Here is a 26,135-nt window from a genome sequence, read left to right as displayed (position 1 = left end):
TCATGGATAGGAAGAATAAATATAGTTAAGATGTCATTACTACCTAAAGCACTCTACACATTCAATGCAATTCCAATCCAAATTGCACCAGCATACTTCTCAAAACTAGAACAAACTATCCAAAAATTTGTATGGAACCACAAAAGACCTCGAATAGCCAAAGTAATCCTGAAAAATAAAACCAAAACGGGAGGGATCACCATCCCAGACTTTAGCCTCTACTACAAAGCTGTCATCATCAAGACAGTATGGTATTGGCACAAAAACAGACACATAGACCAATGGAACAGAATTGAGAACTCAGAAGTGGACCCAAAAGTATACAGCCAACTGATCTTTGACAAAGCAGGAAAGAATATCCAATGGAAAAAAGACAGCCTTTTTAACAGATGGTGTTGGGAGAACTGGATAGCAACATGCAGAAGAATGAAACTAGATCATTTTCTCACACCATGCACAAAAATAAACTCAAAATGGATAAAGGACCTGAACGTGAGACAGGAAACTATCAACACTCTAGAGGAGAAAGCAGGAAACAACCTCCTTGACCTCCACCGCAGCAACTTCTTACTTGACACATCCCCAAAAGCAAGGGAATCAAGAGCAAAAATAAATTGTTGGGACCTCATCAAGATTAAAAGCTTCTGCACAGCCAAGGAAACAACCCAGAAAATTAATAGGCAACCAACGGAATGGGAAAAGATAGTTGCAAATGACATATCAGATAAAGGGTTAATATCCAGAATCTATAAGGAACTCACCAAACTACACGCCCGAAAAACAAACAACCCAGTGAAGAAATGGGCAGAAGATATGAACAGACACTTCTCCAAAGAGGACATCCAGATGGCCAACAGACACATGAAACGATGCTCAGCATCGCTCCTCATCAGGGAAATACAAATCAAAACCACACTGAGATACCACCTCACGCCAGTCAGAGTGGCTAAAATGAGCAAATCAGAGAACTCTAGATGCTGGCGAGGATGTGGAGAAACGGGCACTCTCCTACACTGTTGGTGGGAATGTAAACTGGTACAGCCCCTCTGGAAAACAGTGTGGAGATTCCTCAGGAAACTAACAATAGAACTCCCCTATGACCCAGCAATAGCACTGCTAGGAATTTACCCAAGGGATACAGAAATGCTGAGGCATAGGAGCACATGGACCCCAATGTTCATAGCAGCACTCTCCACAATAGCTAAAACATGGAAAGAGCCTAAGTGTCCATCAACAGATGAATGGATCAAGAAGATGTGGTTTATCTATACCATGGAATACTACATGGCAATGAGAAACAATGAAATCTGGCCATGTGTAGCTACATGGATGGACCTTGAGGGTGTTATGCTGAGCGAAATAAGTCAGGCAGAGAAGGACAAATATCATATGTGTGCACGTATAGGAGGACTAGGAGGAACTTAACAGAGGACCAACCGGGAGAAGAAGGGGGGAAATGGTGGGGGAAAGGGAGAGAGGCAAACCATGAGAGACTCTTGAATGCTGACAAAAACTGAGGACTGATGGATGTGGGGGGGAGGGGGGGATGGGCATGGAGGAGGGCACTTGTGGGGATGAGCACTGGGTGTTATGTGGAAACTAATTTGACAATAAACTATTTGTAAAAAAAGAAAAAAAAAATTTTTTTTTAAATTAAAAAAAAAAAAAAAAAAGAATCCCAAGCAAGGTGCAGGGCCCAACATGGGGCTGGAACACATGAACTGCGAGATCATGACCCAAGCTGAAATCAAGTCAGATGCTCAAACAACAGAGCCATCCAGGTGCCTCAGAGAAGTTCTACTTCTTCACCTGTTCTGGGTTGTGGCTACATGGAAATATTAATTTTAAGAACATTCATTAAGCTATAATTTATGTACTTTTCTGTAGGTATAGTATACCTCCATTTTAAAAGTTTATTAGGGGCTTCTAGTTTGCTCTACTGGTTAAGCGACTGACTCTTGATATCCTCTCAGGACATGATCTCGCGGTTCGTGAGTTCGAGCCCTGCATCGGGCTCTGTGCTGACAGCTTGGAGGCTGCTTGGGATTCTCTCTCTGTCTCTCTGTTTCTCTCTCTGCTTTCTATATGTCACTTGCTTAAAATGATCAATTGTTATTAGTGGATCTAGTCATTTTTATTTAGAAACAGTCCACAAAAGAGTTTAAGTTTTTAACTGCACAGGAAATCAGAAGATTTCAAGTAACTATGATTCTGTTTCTAAAATAGTATATAATTTTTCTCTATTTTTTAAAGTTTTTCGGGGTGCCTGGGTGGCTCAGTTGGTTAAGCATCTGACTTTGGCTCAGGTCATGATCTCACGGCTCATGAGTTCGAGCCCAGCGTCGGGCTCTGTGCTGACAGCCAGCTCAGAGCTTGAAGCCTGCTTCAGATTCTGTGTCTCCCTCTCTTTGAACCTCCCCCACTCACACTCTGTCTCTCTCTCCCTCAAGAATAAACAAACATTTAAAAGAAATAAAAACTAAAGTTTTTCTACACAACAGAAGAGTGTTCACTGTGGGCAATAATGAAAATTCAGAAAATTTTAAACACAAAAAAAGTCACTCAAGATAGCCATTAAAACATTTTTGGTGTATTTCTGGTGCTTATAAGGCAAAATAAATGTTTCTTCTTCCAAGATAGAAAAACAAAACAGAGAAGATACTGGTATATTTCCTTCCTATCATCTGTCTACACCCATGCTCTTAAAACAAAATAAAACAAAACAAAAAAGATTTTTTAAAAACACTTGATTTTGCTTTGCATTATTTTTTCACTTGCAATTATCCTTACATATAGTGAGCAATTTTCTGTACTTAAATTCTCTTTAATGCTTGAACATTTTTAATGGCTACACTGTCTTCTACTGTGTGGATGTACTATAGTAGTTCACTTGGTTATTCCTTTGATGTTGAACTTTAAATTTCTTCGCCATATACATCTTTCCCTACCATACATTTTGTAGGCAGTGGGATTATACAGAATGCTACTTTGAAACCAATCCCATCCAAATTAATATATGCCCTGCTTTCTTTCCTCTATCCTTCACCTCCCTCTCCCTCCCCCCAAATCTGAAGAGAATAAAATACCACAAGCATTTTATGGTAAAATCCTCTTTGTGTGTAAAGCCATTTCAGAAGCAATGTTGGGTTTATAAAATAACTTGACTAATGGACAAAATATATGAATGCTTATAAGCCTTAGAGGTAATTTGAGGCTTTGTGCATCCTAATTTGTTAACCAAGGGAAGAATGAAAAATAATGGCATGTTTTATTTCCCATTATCATAATACATTTTTGAAAACAAAATACTTAAGGCTAAACTGACAATTTCTAATTACGAGGAATAACTTTGATCCCTACAAAGTGGGATTTCTAGATTTTATACTGTATTACTACCTAAATAGGATGTCATGTTAATGACAATGGTAAATGGTATGGCAGTACCCAAAACAAAGAAAACAAAGATAAATTTCATTTGGTATTTGAGAAATGCAGATTAAACACTGTCTTTAGGTGCTTTTGAATCAAGTTACCTGGCTTTATTTTTCAGGTTAAAATAATTTAAATGTATACCTTCTTAAATTTCCCTATCAACAGATATAATTAAGAGACATTAAAAAAAAGTTCATCTTTATAAGTGAAGAAATAAACATTAAAACAAGATATTAATATTTTGCCTACCAAATTCCAAATTAGCAGTGACTTTAAAAATTAAAATACATGGGGGCGCCTGGGTGGCTTAGTCGGTTGAGCGTCCAACTTTTGCTTAGGTCATGATCTCGCGGTTCGTGGGTTCGAGCCCCGCGTCGGGCTCTGTGCTGACTGCCAGCTCAGAGCCTGGAGCCTGTTTCAGATTCTGTGACTCCCTCTCTCTCTGACCCTCCCCTGCTCACGCTGTCTCTCTCTCTCCTAGAAATAAATAAAAAACATTAAAAAAAAATTAAAATACATGGTGTTCACAAGAACGTATGGGTAGGAAGTGCCTTTCTAGAACACAGTTAGGCAGTGTATTTCCCTCTCTGTCAGAGATCCCACAAATTTCCAGTTACACGTAGAATGCTGTCTTCTCTTCTGGGAGGAATTGACCCTGTTGCTGATATAAGCCAAATATAACTGTAATTAATAGATGTATCAACATCAAATACTTGGGACCAATTACTGTTATTTTAAACATAGTTCTTTATTTTTGAAGTATAGTTGACATACAATGTTGAATTAGTTTCAAGTGTACATCACAATGATTTGATAACTCTATACTATGCTCACCACAGTAAGTATAGTCGCCATGTTATTTCAAATTTAAACTTCTGAAATTTATTTCCAGAATCCAAAGATTTGGACATCAACTATATATAATGGCCATACCAATTTCCTGAATAACTACAGGCAAGCTAAGTGAGTAAAATAGCACTACTGTGAAAGAAAATTATGCACAAATAATTTATTCAACACAGAGGCCTGATGACCTGCCAACAAGTAATGTAGAGGAAATCCACAAATCCATTTCCGAAGTTATGGATACCCTGTTTCATGTGTTGATTCCCTGAGAGAAAAATATCTATCCAAAACATTACCTGTTGCCCAAACTAGATAAGAGCACTGCTGTCACTCTATTAAAAACATACACCTATACAAATGGGTGTTACTTATTTAAAAAAAAAAAAAAAAAAAATCAAGATGCCTGCTTCCTAAGGGACATGCAGAAGAGTTAGGTGATGTTTTTCTTTAGCTGGATCTCTCTCCTTCTTCTGAAGTCCCTACAATTAGTCAGGCTCAAAGCATCCTGGTAGACTCTAACTTCAGCTTACCCCCTAAGGTCATCCAGAGTTACCTAGTGCTGGAAATGATACAGCTGAAACATCTACTGCCAGTGTACTTCTTTCCCTTCTCAACATTCTCACTGCCACCATTCATTCAAGCCCTCAAGTCTTCTTGCAGGACTCCGATAATAGTTTCTAGCCTCCTATCTCCACCATTCCATTCCATCCTATCCACCAAGGTCTCCTAACTGTGTGAGCTCCTTACTCAGAAGTTTTCAGTGGTAGAATTTTTAATGACACAGAAAACCAGTTAAGATAGAATAAATAGAAAAAACGCACAGGCTAAAGCTATATACATATAGTACAGTCTCAGTTATGTTGAAATGCACGTCCGTGTTTATGTATGGGCACAAGCAGAAATGTATACATAACATCCACAGACAAAGGGAAAAGAGTGGGTCAAAAAACACATCAAAATGTTAAAAAGTGGTTATTTCTTAGTGGTGAGGCTATAGTTTTTACTTTCTTCCTTATCTTTACAGTAACAGATTTATGGTAAAGTCTCTTTTAGCTAACTTTCTCTATAAACCATCTATAATGAACACATAGTTAATATTATAACCACTAAAATAAATACCTTTTAAAGAACTCCTCAGCTCCTGGAATTCAAGGCCCTTCTCAATCCAGCCCCTATTTCCCTCCTTGTCTTAGTTCTTATGGACCATGAGGTAACCTGGGCTTCTTAAGAACCAGATTAGGGGCGCCTGGGTGGCTCAGTCCATTAAGTGTCCAACTTTGGCTCAGGTCATGATCTCATGGTTGGTGGGTTCGAGCCCAGTGTTGGTTTCTGTGCTGATAGCTAGCTCAGAGCCTGGAGCCTGCTTCAGATTCTGTGTCTCCCTCTTTCTCTGACACTCCCCTGCTCACGCTGTCTCTCTCTCTCTCAGAAATAAATTTAAAAAAAAATTAAAAAACAACAACAACCAGATTAGATCACTCCCACCATCCCCTGAGCAAAGCTGCTCCTCAAACTGTTTTGTTCTGAATACTCCCTTCTCACTCCCACCTAACAAGCTCCTATGTGTTCTTTAAGGTCTATTTTCAATGACCCAGAAATTGCAAATACTACCACATTTCTTCCCCTTGTCCACAGCAGACAACACGAACTGACCGCTCTGACTCCAGGCTCCTTCTCAAAACTCTCAATTCTATGGCCCTAGACAATCCTTACTAACCAACCCATGTTAACACATAAAACAAAACATATCTACCATTCCTATAACAATTTAATGTAATTGCCCTCTTCTCCCCTCCCCTGTAGGTCTTTGTAGTCTCATGGAGCTTATCTCTTCTACTTTCTACTAAGAATCATTTATTTAATTGTCTTATCTCCCATTCCTGCTAGATTTTAATCTGTACAAGGGCAGTAATTATGTCTTATTCATCTTCACGTCCCCTACAAAGTCTTGTACCAAGTTGGCACTCAAACAGTTGCTGAATACTCCATTCTTTTGAAATTACCTTATCACTCAAAATGGCTAAATATTGCAAAGTTTTATTTTAAAACAATTAAATTCTTCTTGAAGAACAACTAAGGAGTCCAAGTTCATTTCCTTAATTTTAGCCAACAGTCCCACCTTCACTGAATAAGCACTGTCTAATATCACACAGTAACCTGCAGGTTCAAAGGTTAGAACAACAGAAGCTGAGATGAGAGAACTGAGCCTATTCTGAAGGGAACTTATGTCCAGGTACAAAAGCTATTGAATTAAACCACCACATTTTTAGAATTTTTTCTACCCATCTTCTTAATCAAAAGCAAAATACTCTTTCTGATGATAGAGAACCTAAAGGACTCTGAGCATCAAAAATATATGTTGCTTTAAGAAGGGATTTAAAAACTGGGGAGATGAAAAGAAAAAACAAAAAGCTAAAAAATCAAGCAACATATCAACAAAAGTTGTGCAAATAGTCTGGTAAAGTCACAAGAATTTTTTACCTAAATCAGAAACCCAGCTCAAGAGATATGGGTAGAGGAGAAGCTGTTAGTACAGTAGGACTCATGCTGCCATCTAGAGGTTAAAGGCGAGACAATTTTCCTCCTCAATCAATCAACTGCAGTTAATTTAACTTCTAATGTAGAGGGAGACTGAACAGGTCTTATAAAGTAAGCCAGACAAATATCTCTGCTATCAGGCCACAGAGAAGATTATCCAGGCTGTAAGGGTCCCCATTTTGCAATCCTACTCTTCCTTGAGATTAAAATAAAAATTCTAGATGGCTCAGTTGGTTAAGCGTCAGACTTTGGCTCAGGTCACGATCTTGCCATCTGTGAGTTCAAGCCCTGTGTCACGCTCTGTGCTGACAGCTCAGAGCTGACGCCTGCTTCAGATTCTGTGTCTCCTTCTCTCTCTGCCCCTCTCCTACTAGCACCCTGTCTCTCTCAAAAATAAACATTAAAAAAAATAAAAATAAAGAACACAGCTAACTGTTCTTTAAGAATATCTAGATGGAAAACAATTTCCAAATATAAATGATCATTTTTTCAAAGATAATATACCTCCAGGGTAGAGAAGTCTACTATACCACAGGATAGCTTGGAAGCAGAAGTTTTTCTTTGGTACTACCTTTGTACCTTTGTTCTCTTCCTTATGATTTTCTTAATATTTTATTTTCTCTAACTTACTTTATTGTAGAATACAGTATATAAATCATGTAGCATAAAAATATGAGTTAACTAATGTTACCTCATCAGTAAGGCTTCTGGCCGACAGTAGGCTAATAGTAGTTAAGTTTTGGGGAAGTCAAAGTTATACAGAGATTTTCAAATGCACAGAGGTTTGACACCCCAAGCCCCATTATTCAGAGGTCAACTGTACTTCTCTAAAGTACCAAATGAGCTTTAGAAACAAAACAAATTAATATTGGGGGAAAAGAGAGAGAGGCAGACCAAGAAACAGACTCTTAACTATAGAGAACTGAGGGTTGCTGGGGGTGGGAGGATGGGTTAAATAGGTGATGGGTATTAAGGAGGGCACTTGTGACGAGCACTGGGTGTTGTATTTTAGTAATGAATTACTAAATTCTACACCTGGAATTAATATTACACTGTATGTTTACTGAAATTTAAATGAAAACTTGGAAAAAAATTGAAACACTAATGAGCAAATGAAAATTAAAATGAAATTAAGAAGACAATAACATTGGGGCACCTGGCTGGCTCAGTTGGAGGAGCACACAACTCTTGATCTTGGGGTCATAAGTTCAAGCCCCATGTTGGGGTTTAAAGATAACTAACTAAATAAATAAATAAACTTTTAAAAAAGGGAAGACAATAACATTTGTAACATCAAAAAATAAAATATTTAAGAATTAAAAAATAAAATGTAAAACTTATATTTCAAAAACTACAAAATATTATTGAAAGAAATTAAAGACCTAAGTAAACAGAAAGGCATACTACATTCAGGAATCATCTTAATGTTATTAAGATGGGAATACTCCCCAAACTAATCCACAGATGCAGTCAAAATCCCAGCTGACTTCTTTGCAACAAATTAAATTCCTATGGAAATTCAAGAGACCCAGAGTATCCAAAACAATCTTGAAAAAGAACAAAGCTGTAAAACTTACACATCCCAATTTCAAAACTTACTACAAAACTACAGTAATCAAATCAATGGGGTAGTGACATAAAGACAGACATAAGATCAATGAAGCAGAACAAAGAGTCTAGAAATAAACCCTCACATTTATGGCCAACTGATTTTTGACAAAAATGCCAAGACAATCAATAGAAAAGGAATAGTCTTTTCAACAAATTATGTTTCAAACAACTGGATATCCACATGCAAAACAATGAATTTGGATCCTTACCTCATACCATATACTAAAATTAACTTAAAAAATGGATCAAAGACCTAAATGTAAGAGTGAAAACTATAAAACTCTTAGAAAAAACACAGACATAAATCTTCACAACACTGGATTAGGCAATGGTTTCATAGGCATAAAACCAAAATACAAGCGACAACAACAAAAATAGATAAACCAGACTTAAACAACATTTAAAAATTTTGTGCTTCACTGCTAGGAATTTACCCAAGGGATACAGAAATGCTGACGCATAGGAGCACATGGACCCCAATGTTCATAGCAGCACTCTCTACAATAGCTAAAACATGGAAAGAGCCTAAGTGTCCATCAACAGATGAATGGATCAAGAAGATGTGGTTTATCTATACCATGGAATACTACATGGCAATGAGAAAGAATGAAATCTGGCTATGTGTAGCAACATGGATGGACCTTGAGGGTATTATGCTGAGCGAAATAAGTCAGGCAGAGAAGGACAAATATCATATGTTTGCACGTATAGGAGGATTAGGAAGAACTTGACGGAGGAACAAGGGGGGAAATGATGGGGGAAAGGGAGAGAAGCAAACCATGAGAGACTCTTGAATGCTGACAAAAACTGAGGACTGATGGATGTGGGGGGGAGGGGGGATGGGCATGGAGGAGGGCACTTGTGGGGATGAGCACTGAGTATTATGTGGAAACTAATTTGACAATAAACTATTAGAAAAAAAAGAAAAGTAAAAAAATAAATTTTGTGCTTCAAAGGACATCATCAAGAAAGTAAAAACACAACACACAAAATGGCAGAGAACTTCTGCAAGTCATAAATATGATAAGTAACCTGTTTTCAGACTATATAAAGAATATGCGGCACCTGGGTGGCTCAGTTGATTAAGCATCCAACACCTGATAGCGGCTCAAGTCATGATCTCAGTTTGTGAGTTCAAGCCCTGTATCAGGCTCTGTGCTGACAGTGTGGAGCCTACTTGGAATTCTGTCTCCCTCCCTCTCTGCCCTTCTTCCTCTGCTCACTCTCTGCTCTCTCTCTCAAGATAAATAAACATTAAAAAAAAAAAAACCTCTTCCAACTCAATAATACTCAAATAATCCAATTTAAAAATGGGTAAAGGATCTAGGGGTGCCTGGGTGACTCAGTTGGTTAAGTGTCTGACTCTTGGTTTCAGCTCTGGCCATGATCTCACAGTTTATCTCATGCTGTCTGTCTGTCTCAAAATAAATAAACTTAAAAAAATAAGTAAATAAAAACAAATAAAAACGGGTAAAGGATTTAAATGAACGGTTTTCCAAAAAAAGATATACAGGTGGTCAATAAGCACATGAAAACATGCTCAATATCATTAGTTATTAGTCAAATGTTAAATCTAAATAATGAGATAACACTTCACATCCACTAAGATGGATGATAATTTTTTGAAGACAAAAACAAGTACTGGCAAGCATACAGAGAAACAATAAACGCTTATACACTGCTGGTGGGAATGTAAAATGGTGCAGCCACTATGGAAAATAGTCTGACAATTCCTCAGAATGTCAGATGTAGAGTTATCATATGACTGAGAAATTTTACTTTGGTTACAAGCCCAAGAGAACAAAAAGGTAAATCCACACAAAAACTTGTAAGTAAATGTTTATAGCAGCATTATTCATACTAGTCAAATAGAAAAAATCCAAATGTCCATCAAGTGGGGGTAAGTATAATGTGGATAACTGGTGGATAAATATATCTATAAATGGATTATTATTTAACCATAAAAAGAAATTAAGTGCTGATCCATGCTACAACATAAACACTGAAAACATATTAAGTGATATAAATCAGTCACAAAGACTACATATTGTATGATTTCATTTATATGAAACATCCAGAATAGGTAAATTCATAGACAGAAAGCAGATTAGTGATGGCCTAGACGTGTGGGCCGAAGGGGTAAGGGGTAAGGAATGACTGCTAAAGGGACAGGGTTTTTTTTTGGAGATAAACTGTGGTGATAGTTGCACAACTCTAAATATATTAAAAACCACTGAATTGTACACTATAAATAAGTGAATTGTATAATGTGAATTACATCTCAACTAAGCTGTTTATAAGATAGAAAAAGAAAAAAGAATGCATCAGAGTCCCAAGCTTTAGCCTTGTTTCAAATGGCATGATCCTTTGCTTTCCCAGTTTTCACATTCTATTTAAAAATATTTTGAATATAGCCATTAATTAGCTCATCTGCATGGACTACTGAAAGGATTCTAGCCTTCAGAGACAAGAGATGAAATTTATTTAAAAGGTAAATGTGTTGAGAATCACTGTTCCATAGGATTCACAATAGTTTCACTGGTTTGTTGTTGTTGTCTTAAGATTTTATTTTTTAAGTAATCTCTATACCCAATGTGGGGCTCAAATTTACAACCCCATGATCAAGAGTTGTATGCTCTACCAGTTGAGTCAACCAGGCACCCCTAGTTCCACTGGTCTTAGGGATAAAGCATGGACTGATTGAAAGACTAAATCAGGATCATGTCCAGATCATAATAGTGATGGAGTAAAAGCTCAAGGAGAAGATAAAACCAAATCATCACCAACAAGCTTCATCTTATTTTTACTACATTTGGTTGATCATCCAGCCATTATAGGAAAGATTCCAGATATTACAAGACCTTCAAATGTTACATCTTATCACTAAAATTCCAACTATCCAGAAAAAACAATTTCCAGAAACTTCCACTTTTTCAGTTTTAAGTCAATGGATTTCACTAGAGAAATTTCATCATTTCACCTGAAGTCATCAGCAGTTATCATTCAATCAGCAAATTCACATTTTAGTATGCAAATACTTTACTGTGCAAATAAATGCCTGTTCACTATATGCCAGATACTCTAGAAAGATAGCTCAAATTATGATTGTTACCTAAAAGAGTTATAATCAATCTAAGGGATAAAACATGTACAAAAAAATCTGCCAAAGTGGTAGTATGGAACAAATGAACTGCTTCAGGGGCAATTTAGGGGGCGAGGAAAGACAGCTCACTTTCTAGATCAGGAATGAAAAGGAAAGGCTAATGAAAGGGGTAAATTTTGGACTAAATAGTGAAGGATTAATAAAAGTTCTAATTTTAGAAATAGGTCAGGGAGAGCTTTCTGAGAAAAAGGAATAGCATGGATAGAATAAAGATAGGCAAGTGTTTCAGGAAGAGTGACTATTTCAAACAGGAACAGTGTACGGTATTTTGGGAGGGAAAAAGTAAGAAAACTAGATATTCAGCTAGGACCAGAATGAAGGGGATTTTGAATGACATTCTAGAGTATGAATTTGACTGCATGGTCAGTAAAGGACTACTAATAACTAATGAGCAAAAGACAAAAGCAGCAAATGATACTTTAGAAAAATTAATCTGAGAAGAGTAAACAAGAAGGCCTGGAATGTGGTAGTTGAGAGGTAGGAAGACTGGTTAGGTGACTGCAATAGTACTACAGCAAAACAAGAGGGACACTGAACTCAGAAAGAAATGAAATTCTTTATATAGTAAGGTAGTTTATGATTTTTCATATTTCTATATATTCCATGAGAATTTCATATAAATTAACAGCTCAAATCAAGCCAAGGGACCTCAATCATGACAAGCTATAAATGCCCATACAAAAAATTACTGCACTCCACAAAATCTCCATACCAAAAGGGTTATCTGACACATAATCACATACTGAATCAAAGGGCATGGTTCATCTTCCAAAAGACACAATCTAGTTATTATCAACCCTAGAAGGTACACATTATTTCTATACTAACATTTAACAATGCCCTAGGGAGGTGACAAACAATCATGTTTTGAGGACAGATATTTTTTGCATTTTTTTTCTTTCCATCATCTTTATCAGTGCAGATATTTGCATGAAAACAGGATCACTGGTCCTTGGGGATTCATCAGTTCCTACTGCTTATTTTTCATCCATGTCATCCTCTCAATTAATGCAGGAAAGAGGATTGAGACATCGAAACACCAGATTAGGGTTTCAAGTAAATGTCAACCCCTAGAGTAGATGAATAATCTGTAAGGACAAAAAAAAGATCTTGTTTTTATGCAAACACACCATATATGATAAAATAAAGATTGACTATACCCAAGAAGTCCAATACATATCAATATAAATCTTTCCAATTCTAAACTTTAAAATTATTTTCTGTATGTCAGTTAATTTGTGATTACAGAAGATGACAATGAGTTGCAAAGCACTGATACAGAAACCCCGAAATAAAGCTGAATTTTGAACCAGGAGGAAATTCTGAAAAATCTCAGCTGTGTTCATGGGATTCATATGGCAGAAATGAGCATTTCTGTTTTGGAATTTTGGTTCAGTGCTTCAGGTGGCTATGTTAGGTGACTGCAAATCTCTACCTCCAGAGTCTTAAGTTTTAGAAGTACAAACACTTAATAGTAATAATGTTTTTAACTCTGTGGATTAAAAACTAAAACAAACCACACCAAATTTCTCATTCTGCGGAAATCCATTAAAATAAAGTTTACTGATGTTTAGGGAACTCTTAGTTCTAAAAACCGATAAAGTAAAAGAATAATTTATTCTGTAAAAATAGCTTTCAAGGTAATAAAAAATAGTTGATAAAATAAAGTCCTTTATAGAAGACTTCTAGCTAGTCACAAAAATATGACAGAATTAGAATATCACCATTTGGCAACAGGGGAACAAGGCAGTTACCAAAAAATGCTAAAACTCTGCTGTAAGGCTGATAAGAGAATTTTACAAAGAATAGTTCAGGCTAACAACGCCTTTATCAACTAATTAATTTTAACATCACAAAGAGAGATAGGCAGACATATACACCTTCTGATGGATGGATATATAATACCATTTATGAAACATTCTTTGCCAAAATAATAAAAGTTCACGCTATATCTGTGCAGGCTTCTATATCTAACTACCAGGAAATAAAAAAGGGATAAATGAACATATTAAACACTACCACAGGAATGTAAACAAAATCCAGAATGTGAAAAATTCTACACAACAAATAACTAGTTTTAATAAATGGTAAGGGAAAAGAAAAGGGAGGTAGTACTATGACAGATTAAGAGAGACTTAAGGGATATATCAATCAAATACAGTGCATAAACCTTATTTAAGGCTTAATTCAAATAAGCCAACAATTGATAAAGACAATTATTAAATCAACAAGGGAAATTGAATTCTGATTAGCTATTTGACAATAGTTTGTTAAAAATATTTAGGTACAGTAATGGAATGGTGGTTATATTTTTATTTTTTTTAACGTTTTTATTTATTTCTGAGAGAGAGAGAGCGCGTGAGCAGGGGAGGGTCAGAGAGAGAAGGAGACACAGAATCTGAAACAGTCTCCAGGCCCTAGCTGGCAGCACAGAGCCTGACGTGGGGCTCGAACCCATGAACCGTGAGATCACGACCTGAGCTGAAGTCGGACACTTAACCAACTGAGTCACCCAGGCGCCCCGGAATGGTGGTTATATGTTATATTTTAAAAGGTTAGGGGAAGTGGGAAACAGACCTTGATTTTTGGAATTATATATGAAGTTATTGGGTGATGAAGTAATAGGATACCTAAGATTTGCTTTAAACAAATTATGGGAGATTGTGTAAATGAAACAGATTGGCCGTATATGGACTATTGAAGCTGGGTCTTGGGAACATGAGGTCATTATTCTATTTTTTCTACTTCGTGGCTCAGCTGGTTAAGCATCCAACTAATTTTGATTTCTGCTCAGGCCATGACCTTGAGATTCGTGGGATGGAGGCCCGCATCAGGCTCCGCACTCAAGATGCGGAGCCTGCTTGGGATCCTCTCTCTCCCTCTCTCTGCCTCACCTCTGCTGCTCATGCACGCATGCTCTCTCTCTCTCAAAATATATAAAACACATTTTTTAAAAATGGGGAAAAACACTATTATCTATCTCAGTATGAAAGCAGAAAAGCTAATTAGAAGAAATGTAGCAGTTTCAACCACAACTAGAGATAATAATGCGGATAAATAATTTGGCAACAGAGCGTCTTCTTGATATAATAAACATAAAACTTCATTAAAAAAACTGACACAGAGTGATAAAGGATTACTTTTTTTTTTTTTTTTTAGAGAGCATGAGCAAAGGCGAGGGGCAGAGGGAGAGAGGATCTTTTTTTAAGTTTATTTATTTTTAAGAGAGAGAGAGAGCACGCATTCACGTGCGCAAGTGCATCGAGTGGGGGAGGGTCAGAGAGACAGAGAGAGAGAGAGAATCCCAAGCAGGCTCTGCACTGTCAGCACAGAGCCCAATGTGGGGCTCAAACTCCTGAAATCGTGAGATCATGATCTCAGCCAAAACCAAGAGTTGGATGCTTAACCGACTGAGCCACCCCGCACCTCAAAATAAAGGATTATTATGATTGTTACAGCATTTATTATCCAGGCCTAGTAAAAGAATCTTCTTTATGATACCAACCTTGCATTCATGAATAATCACAGATTTGCCTTTTCATTATAAACCCTGAAAGTCCATGATATACGTTGTAAATAGTAAATTTGCCAAAACATATATTTTAATTAGAAATAAATGACGAGTAAAACAGAGGAAAGTTAAATAACAATGAGTAAACCTAGTAGACCACCTAGCAACCATATTTCAAAGCAGTTTGTTGTTTCCCGCTCCTTGATTCATGAAGTGATGAAAATATTTTCTTGGTAAAAGAAAGCCAATTGTTAAATGACAGTGATGGAGATATAGAAAAGATAAAGAGGCCTAAGGAAGTGATGACTATTAGTCAAAAATTAGAAGTTTTACAGGGGTCTGGGTGGCTCAGTTGGTTGAACACCCAATTCTTCATTTTGGTTCAGGTCATGATCTCACAGTTCATGAGATAGAGCCCTGAGTTGGGCTCTACACTGACAGCATGGGGCCTGCTTGGGATTCTCTCCTCTCACTCTACTCCTCTCCTTGCTTGCTATAAATAAATTTTAATTTAATTTTAAAGTAAAATATCGAATTTGGCACTAATTTAAATAATAGGAACAAATCCTCTATATAAAAAAGAAAAACAATTTATGAAACTTTTTTGGGATTGTTCCAATAAGCAAAATTTGTATGTTTGAAGAAAATTATAAACTACTGTAGCCTCTCACAACTGTGGATTAAAGAAGTCTCAGGAAATACCCATTGAGAACAAAGTATTATGTTGAGTTCCTCTTTCACTTAAAAAGTAAGAAATTCTACAATTCCTTTCCCAGTTTTATAATGAATACAGTATGGGAAGAGATATAATCTATATGGGCTTTCCTTTGGGGAACCAATCTTTATTCCCATTCCATGTGATCTGAGTCAGACTAACCCCTCTAAACAGTGTCTATAATCAGGACCCAAGCCTGGCCCATCAGAGTGTTTCATGCAAACTGGTTAAAGGGGTGGTTCTAAAATAAATATGAATCAAGATGGAACAGTCTGAGTCCTCCCCAGGATCTTTCTTTTGGAATGTTCATAAAAGATGTTCTGTATTTTAGGATTACAAGATTTAAAGACATATAAAGTGGAGCTCCTTCTGGCCCCCTTCCCCAGTGCTAGTTCAAAGAACAAGGCTAATGCAAGAGCCTTGAGCTGCAAAACAAAAGCCAAGAATAAGAGCACATCCCAATGACATCATTAAAAGTCAAAGATCTGACCTGAAAGCTATTTCTACTCCTGAAATTTTGATTTATGCAAACTAATAAAGTCCCTCTTTCACTAGTTTGATTTGACATTCTATAGCTTTAAACTGAAAGTGTTTAAACTTTTCTCAAATACAGAGAAAAAAAACCTGTTATTGAGTAAACTCTGTAATTATTCCAGTATATAATGCCATAAACTTAATCTAGCACACTAGATTATAGTGACTCCTTATCTTCAGAATGCCTAATAAAGATACTTTCTGAGTTACAGCAGAACTCGTCATGAAATATACAACCTGCAACCCTAAATAAATGTGATTGTATGGGTACTCACATTCATCTAGCCCCAGCTGATAGGCCAAGTTCTGTAGGCCTCGTACCTTCTCCATCAAATTAGCTGTGGTGAGGCTCCCCAGTTCTGAAACAGAATAATTTATTTCAATACCATTTCTTTCTACTGTTCTCTAGTGACAATCCATTCATATTGGAAATCCCTGTTCTAAAACTTTTCAAGCTAAATTCTTATCTATTAAGTAGAAAATGATCTCTTCTCATTCAATCATTCTCCTTATACACGCACACACACAAATCAGTGAATTTTTCCTGTTACAAAATGCTTCAGATGAACTTATTTATCACATAAAATAAACACATCATTAAAATATGAAACCTTGTGATATGACACAGCATTGAGAAAGTCTCACAGACAGATCTTTGTCTTGCAAAATGGACACTGTCTCCACTATCATTTATAAGTCCCCATTATTCCAAATAATAATAAGATAGCAACAAAACTGTTACCGTTCCCCACTTCCCTAAGTTAGTAAACAGGGACTAAACATTAATCCAAACTTTACCTTCAAACCAAAGTCCTATAGATTTTTTTAAGTTTACTAGATAAAAAGGCAGTATACTTAAAATAAAAACTTAGTCCACCAGATTTTCATTTAAATAGCACACAATTCCTTTTATGTTCAAGACACCAGTCAATTTGCATGGAACATGATGCTATAATCCGTTATTGAAGATGTAAAGTTTCCTTAGGAATCACATACTGATGGGACATTATATAAATGTCTGTTTGGAACAGTGTAACAATGAACCCAGATGCCTTTGAGACAATTTTTCCATGGCTGGAGGAGGGGATCTGCATTTAAGCATTTCACGCAGGACAATGAATTACTTCTGAAATCAAATAAAGGTGTTATTTTCTCCCACTTATCATGCCACACTCATTATCCATATCTGGCATAAGTAGACTTTCGTGATCTGTTCAGCTCTTATATAGCTCAAGAATGCCAGATTTTTATCTTAATTTCATTCTATTACTTTACAACCATCATGAATCTTATCACCAGAAGGATGATAAAAATTAAATAAAGTAGAGCAAAATCAAGGAAAATTAATGTTTTTTAATTTAAATTTCTACTTTGTGGTTGAGTTCCAAGTCATTTATCAAACAACAATATTCATTTCACTACTTATAGTATTCTTTATGGGAGAAGTTGATGGGATAGAAAGAACTAAAAGACAGGTCTTAACCCACTAAGAGGTTATCAATTAATAGTACTGACAACAATATTTAGCAGTAAATCCTAAATAAGGCACTTATGTTAAAGTGGTAAAGGGGTAGACTTAAAAGATCAGTTTAAATTTTAATTCTAATAAATCTTGGTTAAGTTAACTTCTGAACCTTAGACATCATCATACCTAACTCACAGGAGATTTAAATGGGAAATTTTTATGTGAATGCTTTTGTCAAGTGTAGCATTATACAAAATAAAGTTAATATTAAGTTAATTTAGAAGCAGCAGAAATCATTATGACGGGTCCTGAATTGAAGGGATTTATACACATGGAAAAACAGGGACAAGCATTCAAACATGAAGAGCCATGAGTCAGCTTGGTTAAGGAGGCAGTCTGACTACAGCAGAGAATACTCGTAAGAGACTAGGGAGAGAAAAATTGGAAAGGTGGTTTGTGGAAGAGCATAAATGTCAGGTTAGAACCTATTAGAGGTCAGACCTATTAGAGGTCACCAGAATTGCTTACCTTTCAACATGTCAATGTCATCACGTTCTATTTCAGCCATCCATTTGGGTGGAGAACTAGTAATAGGCTGTCAAAATTTAAGAATATATCCACTGAGATGCATACATAATGTAAAAAGATCATAATCTTCCTTCTTATAAGAAAAGTAGCTTGTCATACAGCCTTCAAATTGTTCAAAACTACTGGCAAATTATAATTTCAAAAACTCAGATTTCTCTAGATTCAGATATGGCCTACAAAGAGTCCCTTTACAAAATAATACTGCTCATCTTTATAGCTGGTCTCAGAGAAATTGTCTTAGGAGAAAGGTCTGGGGGCACCTGGGTGGCTCCATCAGTTAAGCATCTGACTCTTGATTTGGGTTCAGCTCATGATGTCACAATCTATGAAATTAAGCCCCATGTCACGCTCTGTGCTGACAGTGTGGAGCCTACTTGGAATTCTCTCTCCCTCTGCCTCTGCTCCTCCCCCTGATCTCTTTGTCAAAATAAATAAACATTAAAAAAAAAGAAGAAGAAGAAAAATCTGAACACTGTTACTGTTTCATGCAATAAGAGGTTAGTAAAGCAATGAAAGAAATTACTTGAAATCCAGTTCTGGTAAAAGATTCCAACTGAACTGCTTGAGACAATCAGCAAGTAACATTGGCAGAGAAGATTCAAAGAAAGAAGATCTCTCTCTCTCTCTCTCTCTCTCTCTCTCTCTCTCACACACACACACACACACACACAAACAGACACACACATACAGGAATATTACTCGGCCATAAAAAAAATGAAATCTTGCCATTCATAACAACATGAATGGACCCAGAGAGCATCATGCTAAGTGAAATAAGTCAGAGAAAGACAAATGACAAATACCACATGATTTCATTTATATGTGGGATCTAAAAACAAACAAACAAACAAAACATGGAGTGCTTGAGTGGCTCAGTTGGTTATGTGTCTGACTCTTAATTTTGGCTCAGGTCATGATCACACAGGAGATCAAGCCCCATGTTTAGCTCTGCACTGACAGTGCACTGAGACTACTTGGAATTCTTTCTCCCTCTCTCTGCCCCTCCTTCACTCATGCTCACATGCTCTCTCTCACAAAATAAATAAATACAAGTTAAAAAAATAACAACAAAATAAATGAATAAGCAAAAAACAGAAACAGACTCGTGAATACAGAGAACAAACTGGTGGCTGTGTTGGGAGAGGAGTGGGCAAAATAGGTGAAGGGGATTAAGGGATACAAACTTCCAGTTATAAAGTAAATAAGTCACAGAAATGAAAAGTACAGCATAGGGAATATAGTCAATGATAATGTAATATATGTAATTGTTGATTCACTATTTTGTACACCTGAAACTAATATATGTCAACTATACTTGAATTAAATTTTAAAAAGAGGGGTGCCTGGGTGGTTCAGTAGGTTAAACGTCTGACTTCAGCTCAGGTCATGAACTCGTGATTCATGCTCTATGCTGACAGCTGAGTCTGCTTGGAATTCTATGTCCCCTTCTCTCTCTGCTCCTTCCCTGCTCATGCTCTGTCTCTGTCTCTCTTTCTCACACAAAAATAAAGATTAAAATAATTTTTAAAAATTTTTTAAAGAAGTAGTCCTCAATTTGTGAGAAAACTATAATGATCATCACTTCAAATTTCATTTTACTGTAACATTTTAGAAAACTTTAGAACTTTTATCTTTTCATTTATGAAAAGTAAACACACAAAATATGAAAGAGAGCCAATTCTTCAAATAACTTTTGGCAAGTTTTCAAGCCTAGCTGAGTATGAGAATCATCTATGTAACAAAAAAATAGAGACGATATGGACACACTCCAGATGCGTTGATGCAGAGTATCAGAGGTAGGGGAAGGATCCAGTGAAGAGAACAAAGCAACAGACATTACAATGTATGTTTTTTTCAAACTCTGGATACATTTACTTATTTACTTATTGTCAAATTGGCTAACATACAGTGTGTAAAGTGTATTCTTGGTTTGGGGGGTAGATTCTAATGTACTGTTTATTTAACTTCTAAAGCATTTCAGCACCCTACACATACAAAAAAAGAAAACATTTCAGGGTCTGCTGCCCTGAAAGTAGAAAGTTGTAGCTCTAATGGATGTTTTACTTTGGTTTCTGATGAGCCACTGAGGAATTTCAAATTCCTGTAAGGAAGTATAATTGAAGGTCATAATGCATCTCATAAACAAAAGAGAAAAGCTTCAAAATCATGGTTTGGGCAAAAAGAATACTAGTGTTACATTAAATATTTCAACTGCCTTAACTTAAAAGCTTTCAAGCTGAGAGAAGCAGCTAATAGACAAAGGTCAAAATGCCAAAATAGAGCATTTGGACAGAGGAAGACATTATATCAGCATGATGATAATACAAACAGATTTCCAGGGCTGTAGCTACAAACTGATTTGAAGCCTATGACATTTTTTTTGCAAATAAAGAAATAGATATTTAGGCTTTTACTAAGGAGTAAAACACTGGATTAACTTCATTAGGTAAGTGAAATATTACTTACGCTTTTAAAGGAAGCTGCAAATTCAGCAACACCTGGTACTGAAAAGAAAGAACACATTATTTACTCAATAAATATTTTAGTGCCCCAGACACAGAGGATCCAAATAATAAAAAGAAAATAAGGGTGCCTGGGTGGCTCAGTCGGTTGAGCCGACTTCGGCTCAGGTCATGATCTCACAGTTTGTGGGTTCGAGCCCCGCATCGGGCTCTGTGCTGACAGCCAGCTCAGAGCCTGGAACCTGTTTCGGATTCTGTGTCTCCCTCTCTCTTTGACCTTGCCATGTTCACACTGTCACTCTCTCTCTCTCAGAAATAAATAAAAAACATTAAAAAATTTTTAAACAAACAAACAAAAAAAAAGAAAATAGCTTTGTCTTCAAGGAGCTTATAGTCTGGAAAAGGAGAGAAACTCAGTAGCTATTTTTTAAGTGCTCCAAGAAAGATACCAAGTGCTATGGGAAGACAGACAGACAGACAGACAGACAGAAAGAAAGAAAGAAAGAAAGAAAGAAAGAAAGAAAGAAAGAAATCTGTATCTGACTGAGGTAGACAGGAAAACCTTCTCAAAGAAACTAATGCCTCAACTGAACTTAGAAGGATCAGGAGTTAGTTGAAGAAGATAGCGATATACAGTATCTCTTACCAAAAAATTTAAATTTTCTTCTTAGGTATGCTGTTCTGTCAATCCAAATGTTATTTAAATGTCTCAAAGGAAGAATCACATTAGGAAACAGAAAGATAGATACAGATATTTAAAATTAAAATACTGTTGGGCGTCTTGGTGGCTCAGTCAGTAAAGCATCCAACTTCAGCCTGTCATGATCTCACATCTCATGGGTTCGAGCCCTGTATCAGACTCTGTGCTGAGAGCTCAGAGCCTGGGGCCTGCTTCAGATTCTGTGTCTCCCTCTCTCTCTGCCCATTCCCCACTTGCACTCTGTCTCTGTCTCTCAATAATAAACATTAATAAATAAATAAATAAAATAAAATACTGTTCAATCTCACTAATAAACATGAACTAAAGATAATAAATATCAGTAAAATCGAATAATGGCTAGTATCTGGGGAAATGGGCTCTCTCACACACAGCCATCCTCTACCATGTGCACAAAGATACACATTAAGTTGTTTATAATATCAAACAGTGGATCTAAGGTTTCCAAATAGGGTAGGAATATATAAACTATAGTGTATCTATATAATGAAATACTTCAGGAGGATTAAGACCTACTAATATGGAAAGATCCATTAATAAATTACTTCATGGAATAAGTTAAGCTATTATTAGCCCAACCACGTACATATAACACATTATACCAAAAACAAACAAAAACAAAAATCCAACCCAAAAAATCCTGTTGTATACTTTTAATATATGTATTTATTTATCTATATAATCATTATAAAGGCCAAAAGGATTTGCACCAAACTATTAATAGTGATTTTATAAGAGTGAGTAAAGAAAGTGAAGAAATACTTTAAGTATCTCCGTGTTGTCTGAACTTATTAGAAGATGTAATTTTTTTAAGGCTGTCTATCATTTCCTGAGTCACATGTGTCCTGAAAAAGTTAAACCACCAAAAAACTATTCTTAACATTAGACCACAGAATTTAATCTATTCCCTGTGAAGTAAAATGAAAATTTTAACCATTACAATTAAATGATAACTTCAAAAATCTCTCTCCAAATAGGACTGGTTCTCCTGTATTGCTTCTGATATCAAGAAACCCAAAACTTACATTGTTCTGGCCAAAGGTCTGGTGAGGCACGGTCAAGTTTTTCAAAACTTAGCAGAGATGCTTCCAGATCTGTCCCTAGAACAAAACATCCAGATGAGCCAAGAAGACACAAAACATGTTAATTTACATTTTATAACATTTCAAACTCAAAGAACATAACAAACTGGAACCCCCTCTTGGAAGTTTAGAAATCTGAGTTCTAGAACTACTGACACTACTGGGCCATGATGTTATACAAATAAATCATCCTCCTTCATCAACTTTGCTTTTCTGGTCTGTAAACTGGGAGCAATATTTTAGTGGGATTAGGAAAAATAAGTATCAACAAACCCATCTGTATCTTCACTCATACTCTAGACTTTCCCCCAATTAAGTGTCCCTGCTCCCAAGAAAGACATACTCCTCTGCAAAGCTCTGGATGTCATTTTTCTCTTGCTTTGTCAAAGATATCATCTTGAATAATCTTTCTTACACAATTAATTGCCATGTTTTCTATTGGCTCATCCTCAACAGCAAGCAAGCCTCCTCTAGAATTTCTCCTTTGAAAAAAAATTTCTCCTGTGACCCCCTTACCTCCTTATTCCTCCTTCATTTCAAAAGTTCTTGAGTGGTCTATCCTGCTATCTCCACTTCCCTCACCTCACATCTCTCCTTAATCCATGACAATCAGGCTTCTGCTCCTGCATACATGGAAAGTGCTGTGGTCAAGGTCATCTATGACTACATATGTTGCTAAATCCAGCGGTCACTTCTGTTGTCTATTATGTGACCTCTCTGCAGCACTTACGCACTGATCACTCTCCTTGAAAAACTCTACTTCCAGCTTCTATAAAACCACTATGCTGCTGATTTTTCTCCTATCTTACTGACTCCTTCCTCATTCTCCTCCACACAGGCACCACCCTAGGCTGGCTTCACTCTCTCCCTTAAGTCTCCTAAGGAGATCTCATTTAGCCCTGTCTTTACCATCATTTACATGTCAATAACTCCATATTTATATTTCCAGACCCAATTTTCCCAGAACTTCAGAGTTATAGCTAGGAGGCTACTTAACAAACTCCTCTGCCAGAGCTCTAATAACTCCTGACATCTGTCTCTACTTACATGTGTGAAATCCTTAAGCCTAATACATTCAAAACCATCTTCACCTCAAGAAACAGAACCACCATGAACCCCAGTTCTCAAACCAAAATCCAGATGTCATCTATCCTTCATGCCTCCCTTTCCTTCACCCTTCCATTACAATCCATTAGTAAGTCTAGTAGTTTCCATCTCCAAAATATACCATGAAACCAAATTAACTAGCCAAGGAACCATCACTTCTCTCCCAGAGTACTTCAGCAGCATCTCAACAGTTCTCCCTGCTTTTATTCTTACCTCTTCCCCTCCCTACCCAAATCTATTCTCCACAAAGTAGCCAGAACTGACTTTTTAAAAAAATATCAATTAGTTCATGTCACTTTTCAGCTTTTTGTATATGCCATACCCTAGAAAAAAATCATGCCTCTGCCTGATTCATGATCCAGCCTCTGCCTAATTCTTCCATACCATTTTATACCTACCATTTCTTCGCATGTCTTGCCCCGGCACACAGTAGGCGCTGAATATTAATAACAACGTTTGTTGAGTAAATATTGTGTGCTTAGTGTGCTAGCCAGTTGCATAAATTAGTTCATTTAATGATCTAAACAGTGGTTCTTAACATTTTCTGCGTGAGTCCCACCCTTGGAAACCTGGGGGAAAAAGGGCTGTGGACTCATGCTCTGAAAAATGTACATATATATAACACGTTTCAACATGTGCTTTCCTTGAGGTGCCTGGGTGGCTCAGTGAGTTAAGCGCCTGACTCTTGATCTCAGCTCAGGTCTTGATCTCAGGGTCATGAGTTCAAGACCTGTGTTAGCTGGACGCTGGCTATGAAGCCTACTTAAAAAACAACAATAACAACAATAAACATGTGCTTTTCTCTAAACTGAATATTTTCCTCCAAATATTCTAAGGGAATTTCCAGCAGCATTCTAATTGGTAAAGAATTCAACCCTAATAAATTACCTTAACTAAAGCATCCAAAAATGGTAACAAAGAAAAGCTGTGTGTAACATACAACATGCCACTTTTCAAATTCCCAAGGAATGTTATTACTAATGTTCAATCTTAACAGAAGTGAACTTACTGAGAATAGGATCCAGTAACAAAGAAGGGTGGCCTTATGATCCCACAGTCTGGGGCATAACTCAGAATCTGCTGTAAGTGCTACTCTCATTAAGTAATTCCACTGTTCCCCCCACTTTTTTTTTTAATGTTTTATTTATTTCTGAGAGAGAGAGAGACAGCATGAGCATGGGAGGGTCAGAGAGAGAGGGAGACACAGAATATGAAACAGGCTCCAGGCTCTGAGCTGGCTGTCAGCACAGAGCCCGACGTGGGGCTCACATGAACCATGAGATCATGACCTGAGCCGAAGTCAGATGCTTAACCGACTGAGCCACCCAAGCACCCCTCTCTGTTCTCCTTTTTTAAGAAGTGCCAAGCAAATTTAGCATTAAAAAGACAAATGAGTAAATGACCTATATATGAATTAAATCTTAAAGAAAGAGGCAAGAAAAATACTAAAGATACAAGCAAGGGGAGCCTGGGTGGTTCAGTCAGTGAAGCATCCCATTTTGGCACGAGTCATGAGCTCTCGGTTTATGAGTTTGAGCCCCATGTTGGACTCTGCATTGACAGGGCAGAGGCTACCTGGGATTCTCTCTCAAGTTCTCTTTCTGCCCCTGCCCCACTCTCTCACACATGGACTCTCTCTCTCAAAATAAATAAACTTTAAAACAAGTGAGAAAGCTAGGCAGTGGAATATTTTAGGATAAGATACTTATTTAGAAGCTGTATTTAAGTTCAAAGTGCTCAACTTGATTTTTGTCAGATTAAAAGATTAGGTGAAGGATATAATTCTGTAAAAGATAAGCATGAAAACTAAAAAATCAAGTGTGCAAATAGAGTGACTATGGAGATGGCTAGAAGACCAAAGGAAAAAAATGTTTCCAGCATTCTTCCTAACCAAAAAAAAAAAAAAAAAAGGAAAAAAAAAAAAAAAAACAAGAAAAAAAAAAAAAAAAAACAAGAAACAAAACTCTAAAATCTCCAAAACTTATAAACATAAAAACAACTTAGTAATAAACTAAAAAATTTAATACCAATTACTTCTACTTCTATCACTTGGCTGATCTTTTAAAAATTCTGGTAAAATATACATAACAAAATTTACCACTTTAACCATTTTTAAGGGTACAGTTCAGTGGCACTAAAAACATTCACACTGTTCAGCAACCATCATTACCATCTATCTCCAGAATACTTTCACCATCCTAAACTGAAACTCTGTACCCTATTAAACAATAACTCCCCATTCCCTTAGATGACTTTATAAACGTCCTTTTTCTTTTTTCTGGCAAGAAAGACATTTTAGGAGAGCATCCAGGCAGGAGATGGAATATTTTTTGACTCTGAACACCCATAATTTCTTATACAGT

At 36.6% G+C, this 26,135-nt stretch overlaps 1 protein-coding gene across 11 annotated transcripts in view; it reads right to left on the bottom strand.

The window, feature by feature from the left end:
* The window catches only part of LIN52 (lin-52 DREAM MuvB core complex component), a 146,501-nt gene that overhangs the window by 119,035 nt on the left and 1,331 nt on the right, over positions 1–26,135 (bottom strand). For 10 of the 11 annotated variants that reach the window (XR_005528466.1, XR_005528468.1, XR_005528465.1 and 7 more), the window contains exons 2-5: positions 22,609–22,683; positions 20,870–20,907; positions 18,344–18,410; positions 16,626–16,709 (exon numbers count right to left, since the gene is read on the bottom strand). Coding sequence is in view for 6 of the 11 variants with exons in the window: in XM_039232337.1 (XP_039088268.1) it covers positions 16,626–16,709; positions 18,344–18,410; positions 20,870–20,907; positions 22,609–22,683 (264 nt within the window). In the remaining 5 variants the exon portion in view is untranslated. Of the gene's footprint in view, positions 1–10,693; positions 12,679–16,625; positions 16,710–18,343; positions 18,411–20,869; positions 20,908–22,608; positions 22,684–26,135 lie in introns of those variants that run through there. The other variant, XM_039232336.1, reaches the window with a different exon arrangement.

The sequence above is a fragment of the Hyaena hyaena genome, unplaced genomic scaffold (assembly GCF_003009895.1).
Source record: "Hyaena hyaena isolate Hyena2069 unplaced genomic scaffold, ASM300989v1 scaffold_65, whole genome shotgun sequence".
Classification (NCBI taxonomy): Eukaryota; Metazoa; Chordata; class Mammalia; order Carnivora; family Hyaenidae; genus Hyaena; species Hyaena hyaena.
The sequence above is the reverse complement of the archived record's forward strand: the minus strand, read 5'-3'. Positions and strand labels throughout refer to the sequence as shown.